Source organism: Bombyx mori, chromosome 24 (genome assembly GCF_030269925.1).
Source record: "Bombyx mori chromosome 24, ASM3026992v2".
NCBI classification, from domain to species: Eukaryota; Metazoa; Arthropoda; class Insecta; order Lepidoptera; family Bombycidae; genus Bombyx; species Bombyx mori.
In genome coordinates, this window is record NC_085130.1 from 919,263 (window position 1) to 935,145 (window position 15,883).

General features: G+C 38.8%; 1 protein-coding gene across 1 annotated transcript in view; it reads right to left on the reverse strand.

The window, feature by feature from the left end:
* Nucleotides 1-15,883, reverse strand: part of LOC101743920 (protein stum) — a 51,311-nt gene that overhangs the window by 8,790 nt on the left and 26,638 nt on the right. The window contains exons 3-5 of the mRNA XM_004923714.5: nucleotides 13,061-15,374; nucleotides 2,257-2,653; nucleotides 1,199-1,446 (exon numbers count right to left, since the gene is read on the reverse strand). Of these exons, the coding sequence (XP_004923771.3) occupies nucleotides 1,199-1,446; nucleotides 2,257-2,653; nucleotides 13,061-15,374 (2,959 nt within the window). The remainder of the gene's footprint in view (nucleotides 1-1,198; nucleotides 1,447-2,256; nucleotides 2,654-13,060; nucleotides 15,375-15,883) is intronic.

A 15,883-nucleotide genomic window follows, 5' to 3' on the forward strand; every position in this document is an offset into this window, starting at 1 on the left:
ATGGTGGTAGGACCTCTTGTGAGTCCGCAAGGGTAGGCACCACCACCCCGCCTATTTCTGCCGTGAGGCAGTAATGCTTTACGGTTGGAAGGGTGCGGCAGCCGTTGTAACTATACCTTAGAACTCATATCTCAAGGTGGGTGGCGGCATTTACGTTGTAGATGTCTATGGGCTCCAGTTACCTTTAACACCAGGTGTGAGCTCGTCCACCCATCGAAGCAATTAAAAAAACAAATGAATGAAGAGAGCTGGGAACTAGGGGCTAGTGGCGTAAATTGGGAGAAACCTATGCCCAGCAGTGAACGACTGTACTGATTATAAACGAGCTCATCTCCTACCTGATGTTAATTCACCGAAGCAGGGGCTCTCGGCAGAAACAGGTGGGCTCATAGACTCATAGACTAGTCATAAAAATGTCTTATAATTGTAGTAATTTACCTGAAGTCCAATAAGTGGTTCATGATCCTCATGGTCTCGCCCGCCCCGATTTGAGATGATCACTACCTCCGGAAATTTACCATAAATTCAGAGATTTCTTTTTTATTGCCCTTGTACGCAGACGAGCATACAGCCCACCTGATGGTGAGTGGTTACCGTCGCCCTTGGACTTCAGCAATGCCAGGAGCAAAGCCAAGCCGCTGCCTATCGCTTAATACTCTCCGCAGGCTTCGTTTGAAGAAGGACATGTCATAGCGCTCGGGAAGCACCGTGGAGAGGAGCTCATTCCATAGCCGGATGGTACGTGGCAAAAAATACCTCTGGAAACGCACTGTCGCGATATAAATGTAGTTTGGTATCCTGTCTTAATGATAAACTGCAGGAGTTCAGATCCCACCTGCGAGGAGTGTGCGTCCTAAAAAAACTTTGATGGACTATGTGAAATAGGATGTGCCTGAAAAAGGTGCGAATGCAGGGATGACGTATGATAAGATTGAATGGATAAAGATTACCAGCGCCGACCCCATATAGTGGGATGGGGGCAAGAAGAAGACGAGCTCTCCAGATTTTCAGCAGATACGAGTAGGCTCCACAACTGACGTCACAACATGATTTTAAGCAGATACTGGTGCCTACTGACGTCAGAACATAAATGCCGCCCTCGCTTGAAATTTAAGCTAATTCTCATTAGACAACGATCATCTAACCCTGCAAGGCTTGAACCCTGCTAACAGGCTAGCCGGTGCTAATGACTTCTCACCTCGTATGTGTCCTATCACTCAATATACTGTCTCTTCTGTCCACTTGGCTTTTTCTTCTCCCACAGCATCCAGTGTCGTCGGCAACGGCGGGAGTCAAGGCAGCGTTGGCCGGCGACATGGCAACATTTGCCGTTGACATGGCAATGTTTCTCGGTGACATGTCGCTGACACGCTGATTGCGACCGCAACAGATTATGTCGCGGAATTTCCTTTTGCGTTTCACTTCGTCCTCGAATTCGACTGAGGCCTAAAGGTGGAGAGTATATTTTGTTTTATTAATAACTAACTTTTTCCCGCGACTCCGTCCGCCTGGATTAGTTACTTTGGCATAACGCTAAATTTTACCCCCACTTCATTTACGTGAGATTAGCGCGTTCAAACAAGCAAACAAACTCTTCAGCTTTATAATATTAGTATAGATAAATCAACAAATACTATGTTATTTTGTGAATACCCTTCACGGCTAACTTCCACTATCCTTTTTAGAGGTGTGAAGAGTTAGAGAGCCGTAACCGAAAATAAATGAGATTGAGACTCAGAATAAGTGGCAGTATTCACAATTAGATGCTTCTCCTCCTCCTTGCGTCGTATCCCTCATTGCTGAGGGTCGTGACTACCCTTTTGTATCATCTTCGCACGCACGATCTTTCTCCATCTATTCTTGTCTCTGGCGGTGTGGAGGGCGTTGTGAAACGTGGAATCAAGAGCGGTGCGGATCTGGTCGGACCAACGTATTGGGCTGCGCCCCCGAAGTCTTCTCCCATCTACCTTACCAGTCACGATGAGCCTCTCGAGATTGCTACCATCCTTCCTACCAATTCCTACCAATTAGATGCTTACAGGCTATGATAACCAGTTCACACCAGGCGGTTCGTGCCTATTTACGGCAATAAAATAACCAATTGGAACGTACTCACAGTCGGTTACTCTTGGCAGAATAGTCATGGTCATGTGAAATCCTTGTTTATTAAAGCCTTGACAACTGTTTTCCACAGTTCACGAATTGAGACTTGGTGCACATTTTATTTAAAGTCACGAAAAAGTAATAAATAAATACCTTTCCTGTTGCCGTTTCAACGTCTCTTATCATCTCTTCTTTTTCTTTTTTTTTGCAACAGTTAAGTTTTTCCATCAGCCCCATTTTCTTTCCATGCAAAGTTTCGGATATTTCTTTCTGCCGGTCCTCTTTCATTACGCTCTCATTGTCTTTCGACGCCTCTAAATTTTCTCGCGTTAGACTTTCTTCTTGTATTTTATCGTCATTTTCTTTCGGTCCTTTGACGCAGCACGGGCAACATTTAGATTTGCATTTCCCCATGATTCTTTCGCATAAGTTCGGCGGTTTTGGATGTTCGTCGCTTGGTATTGCGGGTTCGAGGTTCGTTTCTTGTTTTTTCGATTCTCTTCGAGTTCTGGCCGGTGGTATGGGCGTTGTGCTAACGCTTTGAGGAAATCTACAAATAGAAGGTCAGGGAATTAGAAATTAAACTCAATCAATAGATATTGATACAAGTTTGGGTGGTCTTGAAAAAAAAATACGTTTATTGTTAAGGCGAACTATTCTAATGTTAACAGAGTCAGAGTTACCTCGTGAGTCCGTAATTACTGGTGTTAGGACCTCTTGTGAGTCCACGCGGGTAGGTACCAACACCCTGCCTATTTCTGCCGTGAAGCAGTAATGCGTTTCGGTTTGAAGGGCGGGGTAGCTGTTGTAACTATATTTGAGACCTTAGAACTTATATTTCAAGGTGGGTGGCGCTTACGTCGTAGATGTCTATGGGCTCCAGTAACCACTTAACAACAGGTGGGCTGAGAGCTCGTCCACCCATCTAAGCAATAAAAATAAAAACGAGAATTGTTCTATTATAATTGACTTTTTCAAATGATATTCATAATAGGGCACTTCGTTTAAATACGAATTCACATTTTGTTATTAAATACTTAACAAATTTTATTTAACATCATGCACCATATCAAAACACCGAGTATTGAAAAAGCGCAAAGTTTTTCTTTATATTTTAGCACTAGCGACCCGCCCTCGCTTCGCTTCGGAAACATTAAAACACACATGAAACCAAAAAAAATAAAATAAATAAATAAATAAAGTAGCCTATGTTCATCAGGGACAATGTCGGCTTCTAATGGAAAAAGAATTTTTCAAATCGGTCCAGTAGTTTCGGAGCCTATTCGAAACAAACAAACAAACAAATCTTTCTTCTTTATAATATTAGTATAGACAAACATTAAACAGATAATGTCAGGAATGTCAGATTCGTTTCACTAACGCTTAAAATATCACACAAAATTACAGTCGCAGTGTTTCAGACGGAAAAATCTTATATATTTTTAAAATTGCAAGCTACATTGTAATCATACTCAACTGACACAAACTACAACAAAAGACAAACACACATACGTGCAAAGCTCCAAGTGTGTACACATGCTTTAAATTTACCAACACAAAATTTAATTCGACAATTATAATTAATCACACACACACACACACACAAACAAACATATCGCGTGTTTGGTTCATTTCTATATTTATAAATTTTATTAAAACACACAGTCATGCGATCACCAAGAACACACTGTTACCTGAGCAACGTGGACTTGCCAGGGTACCTAGAAAGTATTTTAGAAGTCATCATCATCGTATAAGCCAAAAGACGCACATGGTTACAGTACCAGGCAATAAATATCGAACATCGATATTTAGAAAGAGACAGCCGTTTAATTTTTTTTTGCGTTAATTTATAATTGCGTCTAATTTATAATTTACGTAATTACTGGTGGTAGGACCTCTTGTGAGTCCGCACAGGTATGTACCGCCACCCTGCCTATTTCAGCCGTGAAGCAGTAATGCGTTTCGGTTTGAAAGATGGGGGAGCCGTTGTAACTATACTTGAGACCTTAGAACTTATATCTCGAGGTGGGTGGCGCATTTACGTTGTAAATGTCTATGGGCTCCAGTAGTCGCTTAACACCAGGTAAGCTGTGAGCTCGTCCACCCATCTTAACAATAAAACAAAAATGTTATAAAGCGTTACCTGTGTGCGACGAAACACTAACGATCCGCTATCTTTAAGGAGACTAAATCTCAATCAGGTAATTTGCAACAGATATAACGCTCTACGAAGCAAAAATTAACTGTCTCTTGCCCGCGGTCGATGTGCAATATTTATCGCCGGGTACTGTACTGTACTCTGGGGATTGGTTTGAGAGTGTTTTGCCAATTGCAATAACTATTCTACCGCCTTAACGTGTTTTATTACCTAGGACCATTGCTCTAGAGTGATTTTTTTCCATGCATCATTTGGCTGTATGCACTCTGCTTTACTTTCAGAAGATATGGGTATGGGTGAACGATCTCACAGCTCACCTGATGTTAAGTGGTTACTGGAGCCCTAAGACATCTACAACGTAAATGCGCCACCCACCTTGAGATATAAGTACTAAAGTCTCAGTATAGTTACAACGGCTGCCCCGCCCTTCAAGCCGAACCGCATTACTGCTTCACAGCGGAAATAGGCAGGGTGATGGTACCTACCCGGGCGGACTCACAAGAGGTCCTACCACAAGTAGAACCAGGTCTCCACTCAAGAACATGTTTACTCCAACGGTTATCAGTTCTCTGGCTAATATGGTCAGCCCATTGCCACTTCAGCTTACTGATCCGCTGTGCTATGTCGATAGCTTTGGGTCTCTGTGGGATCACCTCGTTCCGGATTCGATGTCATGACCAATTCGCATTAATGCATATGAGGTTGAAAGTATTGCATTGAGATTCTGTCTTACACCGCACCGCGAGCTTGTTCTGAAACTCAATTTGCGTTATATTCTAAATCTATGATTGTAAACACGGTATTAGGGCTTTTGACCTTGCCCTAATTAGTGGTGCCTTGACGGCAAGCATACGTCAGTATAGCTTAAGTAAGTTTCTGAAAAACAGGTCCCCTGCAATGAAGGCAAGAAAGAAAGAATACCGCAGAAAGTTTCTCTTACTACTACCACGACCAATTAATGTTTTCAGTGTTCGAAAAAAAGACAGTCATAATTATTGAGACCTTTTGGTGCATTGATAAATGACGGGTTCATCCTGTGTTAAGTGGTTGAAGGCCATATCACAACGCGAGTATCGCCGCTGCCTTTAGAGATCAAGTCATAGTCTCAATTGTGTTCTATGCTGTCTCATCCTTCGAACCGATACGCGTGATTGTTTGGTGGCAGAAATAGACATGACAGAAGTACCTGCCCAATACAGGGTGTATATACTTTTTTTTTATCCTACCAAAGCTGATAAGCCTTGAGAGGCTATTTCAGCGTAACCTTAACTAGTAGGTGAGCTCACGGGGCTCAAACCGGAATGATGCTAACACTAGCCCTAGCAAGAGCCGTGCTTCACAAAATCTACCACCGGATCGGAAACGCGACCCGCTGAGAAGATCCGGCGAGAAACTCAGTGGGCTGTGTCTGCGGGGGGTATATACAAGCAAATAATTATGTATAAAAATAGTGACATCCAGTTGCGTCTTTGCAGCTAATGAGCTGTTGTGGTCATTTTACCCTAATTACCAATTAAGTTACAATTTACAGGGGCACATGTATCGAAACTATTTGATTCAAAAACCGACACAAAGGTTACCACGGAAACTGTTCTGTATTCGGACCGTGTTGGATATTGTTAACGTAAATAGCAGTTTTATTTACAGTCAAATACGTTGTAGATTCTGAGTATATCGCGGATTCCATGTTTGATTTCCGATCTGAAGCGGTTGCTTTGTTGAAGATGTTAAGCTTATTCAAAGTAGGTTCGGATGTACTGGTCTTGGTGTCTTTCTTCCTATGCATTTGGAATGTACAATTAAAAGCACTGGATGCAATATTTACCCGCAATCGTTGCCATATCTCTTCGGTAGGAGTTCGTTTGGTAATATAAACACAGTCCTGTTCTGTATCATATTAGAAATCACTCTACAAATTAATATCAAACAACACTATATGCGTATTAAATAAACAAATATAAGAGTAAAATATGTTTTGAACGTTTGAAGTGTATTATAATCGCAAAACTATATGTTTGTTCATGTTTGAGTCGATGTTGAGATGTCTTCACGAGAAAAGAGTAGATAAGTTTCGGTAAATATGAAATAAATAGATACACCGCTGTATCAAATCGTGAAGTGTTTTAATGTTTAAAACACTTTTGATACATAAAATTGTGGTCTTTTTCGCGCCATTTACGTAGGGCGGGCGTGGCTTTCGCCGCGCTGGTTCGTACTGATTTGTAAAACCGATTTCTCAAAGGTTTCTTTGTGTGCCCAAAGGAATTACGTTCGTGGCGTGTTTAATGACTTATAATACACACACAAAATATATTTACTAGTTATTTTAGCGGTTAAATATTTAATTAAAGTCATTCTATGTTATTTATGACTTGAACAGCCATTTGTAATTAGTTGGTCGGTGTTGCCACGTTCGAATTAATTTGGATTAAAACGAATTGTCAGTTAAATTCTTTTTAGTTGTCGAATAAAAGCGTAATTTCTAAAATTTGCTATAAATATTCAAGATCTTTGTGTGAGTTAATCGATGTGATAATTAATTTAACTTGTTGTATCGAAACTAATCTTTAATTTGTAGAGATTATTATAAAATTTCGATGGCGAAAATATTTATCTTTTTTTCTCAAGGCAACGGACAGACGTGATTTACATTCATAATAGGAGATGGGTCTAGGGAAAAATTGAATGACAAATTTTGTTCCGAACAAAAAAAATTAGTAAAACGCGAATAAAAACACAGAGTACATTTTCTACAATTTACTAATAAAATGAATGAGTCGAGAATGTTTCTCATCAAACGGATTGTTAGTTGAAAAATGGCAACTTTCGTGTGGTGGCAAAGGGAAAACGATTCCAAAGTACCAGAATTATTCTTAAGTGGTGTAAAATTGTTAGACGTAAGAGAGCATAGCCAAGGCGTCACCGGATTATCTGTAATATAATAGACAGCCCATCTGATTGTAAGAGTTCACTATTGCTTCAAATCTTGTTTGAAGAAAGTCATGTCATGGTGTACTAAAATAATCGTGCATTCTTTGCCGTAATTTTTTTCTTTAAATTCATTAATTAACGCAATATTTATATTGTATTGGACTAGAAAATAACGAAACTATGTATTTCTAATATACTCTTTATCTTATCTCTTTCACTCACCTTCGAAGTGTCTGCTAAATAAACAAGAACGAAAGAGACAAAACATAGAGTATGCTAGCAATAGTTCCGATTCTATCAATACAGAAAATCTAGTGACGAAGATCTCGTAAATTTACTAAAATTTAATCGATTTTTTTACATTTTCCCTCCTCATTAACGAATGAGAACAGCTTTTGACAGAGTTAAATAGAAGTTTTACAACTTGAGGTCAACGTAATACGTATGTAGGACGAGGTAGATCAATGTAAGACGTGTAGCGCGGTACAGGAATTGTGTAACTTTGTTAAAGTGCCTTCAACGGTCTTTAATGTTTTAGTAGGGCGATCTTACGGTCTATCTGGAACTATGTGGCTATCAGAGCCAGTTGATATCACGCATTTCAAAATTTTTGGATATCGACTTCAATTCAAAAATGGACCTAGAACGACCTTTTTCAGGGACTCTTAATAATCAAATGACCAAAAGTAGCTTATAAAGGGACAAACTTATTCATCGGTCTCTTTCACTCATTCCCCTTCCTCAACGTCTTTACGGGGTTGAAAACTTTATTCGATGTTTTCCAAAAAAACATATTTTTTCGGGTTGTGTCTGTATCGTTCTGAAGGTGCTATGTGTTCACTCACTAAGAACTATCAATTGTATTGTGTAAAGTTTGCCTTATCCTTAAAATTGACACGCACTACCGTTTCTTGACAGATATAGACAGAATGGTAGTACCAATTCATGCGCCGTATTCCTCAGTTCTGAGGATCGCGATCTTTACGGAGCGCTTTGGTTCGGACTATGTTCCTCCATTCATTTTTCTCCTCTACACAGTGGATAGCGACACTGATGTTGGAGTCCAATGTCGTTTTAATTTGATTGGACCAGCGCATGATATTCCCCCTTGACCTCTTTCCTTCCACTTTGCCGGTAATGAGTAGTTTTTTGATATTGTCACTTTTCTTTCACGCTCTAACTCAAGTAATATAGAAAATTTTTGCGCGTACAGTTTTTTTTTATTGCACGATGTTTTTTTTTTATAAATTTGAAATTCATTCATGAACACGCGCGTTGCTCGTGTCTTTATACAGATAAATTGAAAACGCCTTCTGGATTTGAAGCCTGACATTGTCGCATCGCTTAATATAAATACACAAACAAGCCGGTTTCTCTCGTTTTGAGTACTTTGTATATAAAGATCCGAATTTGAAACAGTGACGATCAAGCCCTTTACGTATGTACATATTCGTAAGTTTTACTTCTGTTGAAGACGTTGTGACAGCTCACCTAATGATAAGTGGTTACTGCTGCCCGTAGACAAAGTTAATGACAGGTTCAAGAATTTAGTAAAAAAATAAAAATGGTTTGTAACATTATGTGTGTGATCCATTTCACTGCACACTCACAAATAATCCCTCACAGCCATGCATTCATCCGCTCAATGTGGATATCTAATGAGCAGTCACTATAACTCAAAACAAAAACAAAAAAAATTATAATTTTCTAACTTCTAATCAGCACCTCGAGTTTCGTGCCGTGTCACACGCTGACGTCAGCAGGGATGCCAATATTTAATCTATAGTAATTTTTTTCGCAACGGAAATTAAACGAATGTGGGTTAAAGTAATTCCGCGTAACCTTAATAGTGGGGGAGAGGTGCCAACCCTCCCATTGTGTGTGTGTGTGACGAGTGTGAGTTGTCAAGAAAATTCACGATTTTGACATTCTATTTACGGGAACAATGTATCTGACGTAGATTATGTATATATGTGGGCGAAGTGTTGTTAAAAGTAATTGTATTTTTAATACGCTTTTATTAGCTCCAGACGTATGTATGTTTGTAAGGGAATCTTTGAACATGATTTTGACCCCCTTCAAAACGTCGGATTAACTCGAAATTTGGTATACTTATTTAAGGACCGATGACAATTCAATATTTAAAAATAATAATTAAAAAATTGATATTCAACTAAAAAATGAAAAATAAATAATAGTTTTTTAGTGGATTTTCTATAAAAGCGTATTTTGTTAGTTTTTTTTTAAACTATTTTTTTTTTGACGCATCTAATGTAAAAAGTGGGCAGATGTTTGCATGAGTGCACCAGACTCACCACAAGTCCGGAGGAGTGGCAATTTCTCGTGGCGTATAACATCTGCTCACAGCAATGATACGAATGACGACCACGACCACTCTGACAAGAGTGATACGACAAAGGAAAAAAGTATCAAAATGTTTTTTTTTAATTAATTAGGTTGGCTCGTTTCTAATTTAATATTTGCATTTTAAAACGGTTAATTTAGGAATTAAGTTTATGGTTTTTTTTTTCTGTAAACGAAAACTGACCGCCCTCCTGATGGGAATTGGTTAGCGGATGGACCTTGGTAATGTCAGTGACACAACGAACTGCTGCGATGGAACGACCAAAAATATGCTAAAAGAGCAAAAGGAAATACTTCGACGCCTTAACGCGTTTCTTATTTTAACCTTACTAGATGATTACCGAGCTTTGCTCGTTTTTTTTTTATAACGCCATCTTGTTGTGTCTTTAAAGCAAGTTAGTTGTTCTCAATTAAGAAAAATAGTATTATTATTCGCCAATAGATGTCGGGAAGAGTCATAAACTTGATTATCGATAAAGTTGATTATTGAAAACACGAATAAAACAAGATTTTCTGAAAATAAATCGTAGCTAGATCGATTTATCGCCCCCGAAAACTCCTGTATACTAAATTTTATGAAAATCGTTGGAGCCGTTTCCGAGATTCAGATTATATATATATATACAAGAATTGCTCGTATAAAGGTATAAGATTATTTATTTTAGAAAAAAAAAATAGACTGTAGTTAACTTAATATATATGTTGATTAACATACTGGTGGTAGGACCTCTTGTGAGTCCGCGCGGGTAGGTACCACCGCCCTGCCTATTTCTGCCGTGAAGCAGTAATGGGTTTCGGTTTGAAGGGCGGGGCAGCCGTTGTAACTATACTTGAGACCTTAGAATTTATATCTCAAGGTGGGTGGCGCATTTACGCTGTGGATGTCTATGGGCCCCAGTAACCACTTACACCAGGTGGGCTGTGAGCTCGTTCACCCATATAGGCAATAAAAAAAACATTATAGTTTTCAGTATCCGAAAAAAAAAACTGTATCAGAAACGTCGAAATTTCGCAGAAAATACTAAACAATCATTTGGCCTCAAACTAAGATTCCCTGTACTGTTACAGAAGGTATTATTACGACGATTAGCATACAAACAGCAGTAGTAACTACTTACTTACTTACTACTACTTACTCTACATATTCGTTACATATACATTAGAAAACCAAAAGTTATAAAGTATTATAACTTTTGGTTTTCTAATGTATAGCGTAAAATGTGTCTCTCTGCCAATCAGTCCAACAACCAGTACAACTTGTAACAGTGTGCTTAGTGGAACGTTTGCCTACGTTTGCCGCTAGGGGCGCTGTTCTAACTCTATACCAATATGAGTTAACTTTTACGCTATCGAGAACGTTAAAAAACTCGCACTAAGCACACTGGACTATGAGGTTTTGTTTTCGAATTTAACCCAGTTATTAGGTTCTGAATACTTATTACGATGGATTTTTAGGCGTTTTTAATTAGGCGGTTTTAATAAAACTCAGCTGAAAACTGTGTACAAATTTTCCGTATATGAAGCGTCCCTAGCGTCTGTGACTTAGTATGCTAATCAGCCAAGCGTCACGCGAGGGTCGCCGTTCGATACCCGTGCTGACCCCCACTTTATAACTTAACACCACTTAAAAAGCTTAATTGTTTTGCATGTAACGTGATTAATATTGATTTTTGGTGAAGTCAACACTTTCTTGAGTTCCGACAAAACTGAGCACAGTGCATTCATTTATATTTGTATAATGTTATGTTCGCTAAAGTATTTATCTAAGTATGTTCGCAAAAAAGTTATTAGGTGAGGCGGCTTAACATAGACACATCTTTCTATCTTTAAAAGTCATTGTATGTATGTTTTTAAGCGGATACTGGAGCCCATGGACATCTACAACGTAAATGCGCTACCCACCTTGAGATATAAGTTCTAAGGTCTCAGTATAGTTACAACGGCTGCCTCACCCTTCAAACCGAAACGCATTACTGCTTCACGGCAGAAATAGGCAGGGCAGTGGTACCTACCCGTGCGGACTCAAGCCCTACCACCAGTCAATGTCCCCTATAGACTCAGAAAAGATTGGATCGATTTCGGTTAAGCTTCCAGCAAATCATCAGATTGCATTATCCTCTAGATTCTAGAAGTTGATGTTTTTGGTACCGATTAGATCAAAGATTGGCCGGCTAAGAGGACTGGGTATCGCAAGCTTAGATAGATCATCTTTTATTTATAGCATTAAATTGTGATATAGATAATGCCTTACGAGCTTAAGGAAATTCAGGTACAGTAAGTATCAATAACATTGTAATTTGATTGTGCTGCAAATAGGATCTCTCTTCTCTATTCACTGAGCGGGTGTATGTATGTGTGTACATATGAGGCCGTCAGCGCAAAAGGGGCCTAACCCGCAATTCATATTCGTGCTTATGTATTCCAATTTATTTAAAACACAATAAATTTTGATGCAAAATCGGCCTATACCTAGTTTCATCCATAGATAACAGATGCCTTTGTGAACATCATTTTAGCGCGTATTTTTTTGCTTACGAAGTATTGTAAAGGTAAATTGGAACCTCATTATCTCCATACTAAGTATGGTAAGCTTAGGACACATTTGCGCTGACGGCCTCGTATGTACTTGTTTCTATTCCAGATTTATTTAAATTGAGTTGATATTTTTGAGAAATTCCTCCAACACTAGACCAATTTCTCGCAACCATTAGTAATAAATAGCTTGTGTAATGTAGGTTAAATGCATGAGTATTTCAATTCCCCAAAGGCCAGTTGGTTAAGTGAAAACTTAATGTGTACAAATTCTCCAAGGAACTAATTGGACAATAGACTTTCACAATTTTATAATACGACCTATGAATATAAATAGGAGGATATGTAGTCAATTATGTGCGTTACATAATTAGTCGTAAAAAGTTTAGCTTTGGTTAGGTGAGACAGCTATTGAAGGATGGTAGGACAGGACTGACTTGTAGGTCATTTGGTATTAATGTACATCTGAAAATTATCTGGGCTACCGCGTCCTGTGCTTTGCTCCCAAAATACGGCTATATAAAATCACGAGTGATTTCCGCCATAAATAATGGAAGTAGTATATTGGACTATAAATATAATTGCGTAAAAACTGGGCCATTGTAACCGACACAGTTTGAGCTGATGTTTTTACCATTTAAGTCGCTAAATATAGAAGCTGGTATTCAGGGTTAAGTTATTCGAACCTCATTTGTTATTTAAGGTACTGTTTTAGGATGCTACTGATGATAAGAATTTTTTTAAAACTTTGATTAGCTTAGTAAATACTGTACTACGTATTATGTGAAATAATGTCAATATTAACAAAACTGCGCCAAAATACTGGCTGAATTTAAAATTAAACAGGTTTTTTCGTCAGTTTAAATTTAGGTAAATTAATAGAAAAACAATAGGGCTAATTTCACCCTTCAATAACTGCAGGAAATGTTTAGTCTAATGCAACTTTTATAATATGTAAATTACACTCACCCTCCATTGCTTTGTGTTGATTTGTCCGACTCGTCCGTCGTATTGTTATCGAAGATAATTTTGCTTACATCCGGCGCCGGTACATTAGAACTTTGCACTTCTATATCTGCCCCACCTTTCACTATAGCTACATTAACTTTCTCTGCGCTTTCTTTCTCTATATTTTTCTTTTCAGTCACCACCATAACTACGGGCTCTACTTCTTTTTTCGGTTCAGGTTTTGGTTTTTCGGGAACTTCTTTCGGCTCTTCAACTGGTGTTATGATGCTGTCGACTATTTTTGTGGCTTCGGACCGGATTTCAGTCACCATTTTGTCGTTTTGCTTAACGACTTGATCTTTTATGTTCGTCAGTTTATTTGAAACCTCATCTTTAGCTTCTTTAACGTCCGCCGCAGTTTTCGTGGCGAAAGTTTTAAACGTACTTTTAGCTTCGCGAGACTTGGCTGAAGCGGTTAAAATGTTTTCTGTAGAAATTTCGGGTTCTTTTAGAATGTCATCAATTTTCTGCTTTACCCTCTCGACTTGCGGATTATTGTATGGAGGCTGCAATGGTTTCAATTTAACATTGTCTTCCACGAATATAGTCCTGTCGTGACTTCTAGCTGGTTTCGGGGGTCTATTATCTTCGATTTTGTCTTTTTCTTTCGTATCCTTGATTTTCTCTTTGTCTTTTTCATCTTCCTTTCCTAGTAAAGATTCTTTAGAGCTCAGTCTCTCAAGCATAGCCTTTTCTCTAGCTTTTTCCAGTACAACAGGTAACTGATTTGTAACTTTCGTAACTACCTCTAGTGGTTGTGATGTAATCGCGGCAGTTGTCATTGACACTATATTTTTCTTAGTCATAACAACTAGCTCGCCTTTGTCGTTAGTGATTCTGTCGTATTGAGTTTCGTTATCTTGCTTTTTAATCTCTTCAGTTTCAGTTTCGGTCGAAGCTGTTTGGTTTTTAGCTTCTGTAACTGTTTCTGGTAGTTTTGAATCGTCCTTCTCAGAGCTCGAACTTTTTTGTGGCTTACTCTTTTCTTTTAGTGAATCCTTTTTTATTCCAACTTCGTTTACTTTGCCATTCGGTTGCGATTTTTCTGTTAAATCCTTTTTACTATTAGTCTTTTTCAGTGGCGGTTTTTCGTTTAGTGTTTTACTGCTGGGAGTTCTAGTGAGGCTTTTAATACTACTAGTTCTGCTTATAGGCTTTTTTGGTTCAGGCTTGGAAACGGTAGTTTTTGAAACAGTTTTGTTGCTTGATGTTCGATTTACAGTTTTTGCAGGAGGAGGTTTAACTGTGGTTTTTGTACGTTTTTCAGGACTTGGATCCCTACTGACTGATCTGCTAGGCTGTCTAGAATTCAATCTAGACGAAACAGGTGTATTATCAGCTGTTTTGGTCGCTTTCCTTGGTACTGTGGATGGTTTTGTTGGAGTCCTAGCCGAACTTGGCTTCGGGTCTTCTGTTGGGCTTTTGTTTGGTGTGCCAACAATAGGGGAAAGCCGTTTGGCGTTAATAGTCTTATTTGAAGGAGGAGGTCCGCCTTTGCCTGGTGAAATCGGAGGTTTTCCTCTAATGTGAGCAGGAGATATGTCTAAATTCTGAGTACTCTTACTCATGCCTCTTTTGTCGTGAACCTGACTGCCTACTCTTATTGTCTCGTGGATGCTGCTTGTGCTGTTTGAAATGAATCGTTGATTTTGATTTAGGCCATTCCCAATAAATCTTCTGCCGTTAGACATATCGCGTTTGGTTGTTCTAGTAGGAGACACAGAACTCTGTCTTTTAGGTATTTTGGAATTCTTAGGAGAACCGTCATTTGATTGCGGTTGTGATTTCGAAACTGTCCGAACCCTAGATCTGTGAGTGTTAGGTTTAGGCACTACATTTTCAACGTTCACAATAGTTTTATTACTCGAAGGAACATTTTGGATATGCAATATCGCCGCCGGAGAATTCGATCTAGATCTAAGCTTTAATCTACTTGGTGAATTAGTTCTGGAAGTAGATCTAGACCGAATTTTCTTATCTAAAATGCCCATTTCCTTAAGTAGAGCCTCTTCTTCTTCTTGTCTCATTTTTTCTGCTTCCGCTTCATGTTTTTCTCTATTCAACTCACTCAGTTCCCTTACTTCTTCTATGTTTTCTTTCAGAAAATTTCTGGGGGAGTGAGTTATATGGATTGGTGGGGGAAGAGTGACAGTTGCCATCTTGTCTATTCTTGGCAAGGAGTTCGTTCTTCTTCTGGGTGGAGAACTAGCTCTGGAGTTGGTTGCGGAGGTTTTCGGAGTGCTGTGTCTTGAAGTTTCTTCTCTAAAGCCTCGACCTACAAAACGGAAACAATTATTTAAATTGCAAATTTATAATTGAGCTTAATTGTCTTTTGTAATCAATTAATATTCATTTGTTATTTTCATAACTGGTTTGGAGCCTAATGTGTTGATGTTTCTGAAGACAAGACAAGTATTTAACTTTTATAGCTAACATTTATATATCTTGAATACAAACAAGAATCCAAACTGCGCTGTGGCAACAGTGAGAACTTTCGATACAGAACAACAGATCAACGTTTTTTCTGTCACAAAGCACTCATGGGTCCGGTTTGAAGAATGGACCTTTATTATCCACCATTGAGACCTCGATCTCATGGATTCTGGTGATCACTAAACACCAAGTATATCATTCCAGCAAGATAGTTTTATTTATTTATTGCTTAGATGGGTGGACGAGCTCTCAGCCCACCTGGTGTTAAGTGGTTACTGGAGCCCATAGACATCTACAACGTAAATGCTCCACCCACCTTGAGATATAAGTTCTAAGGTCTCAAGTATAGTT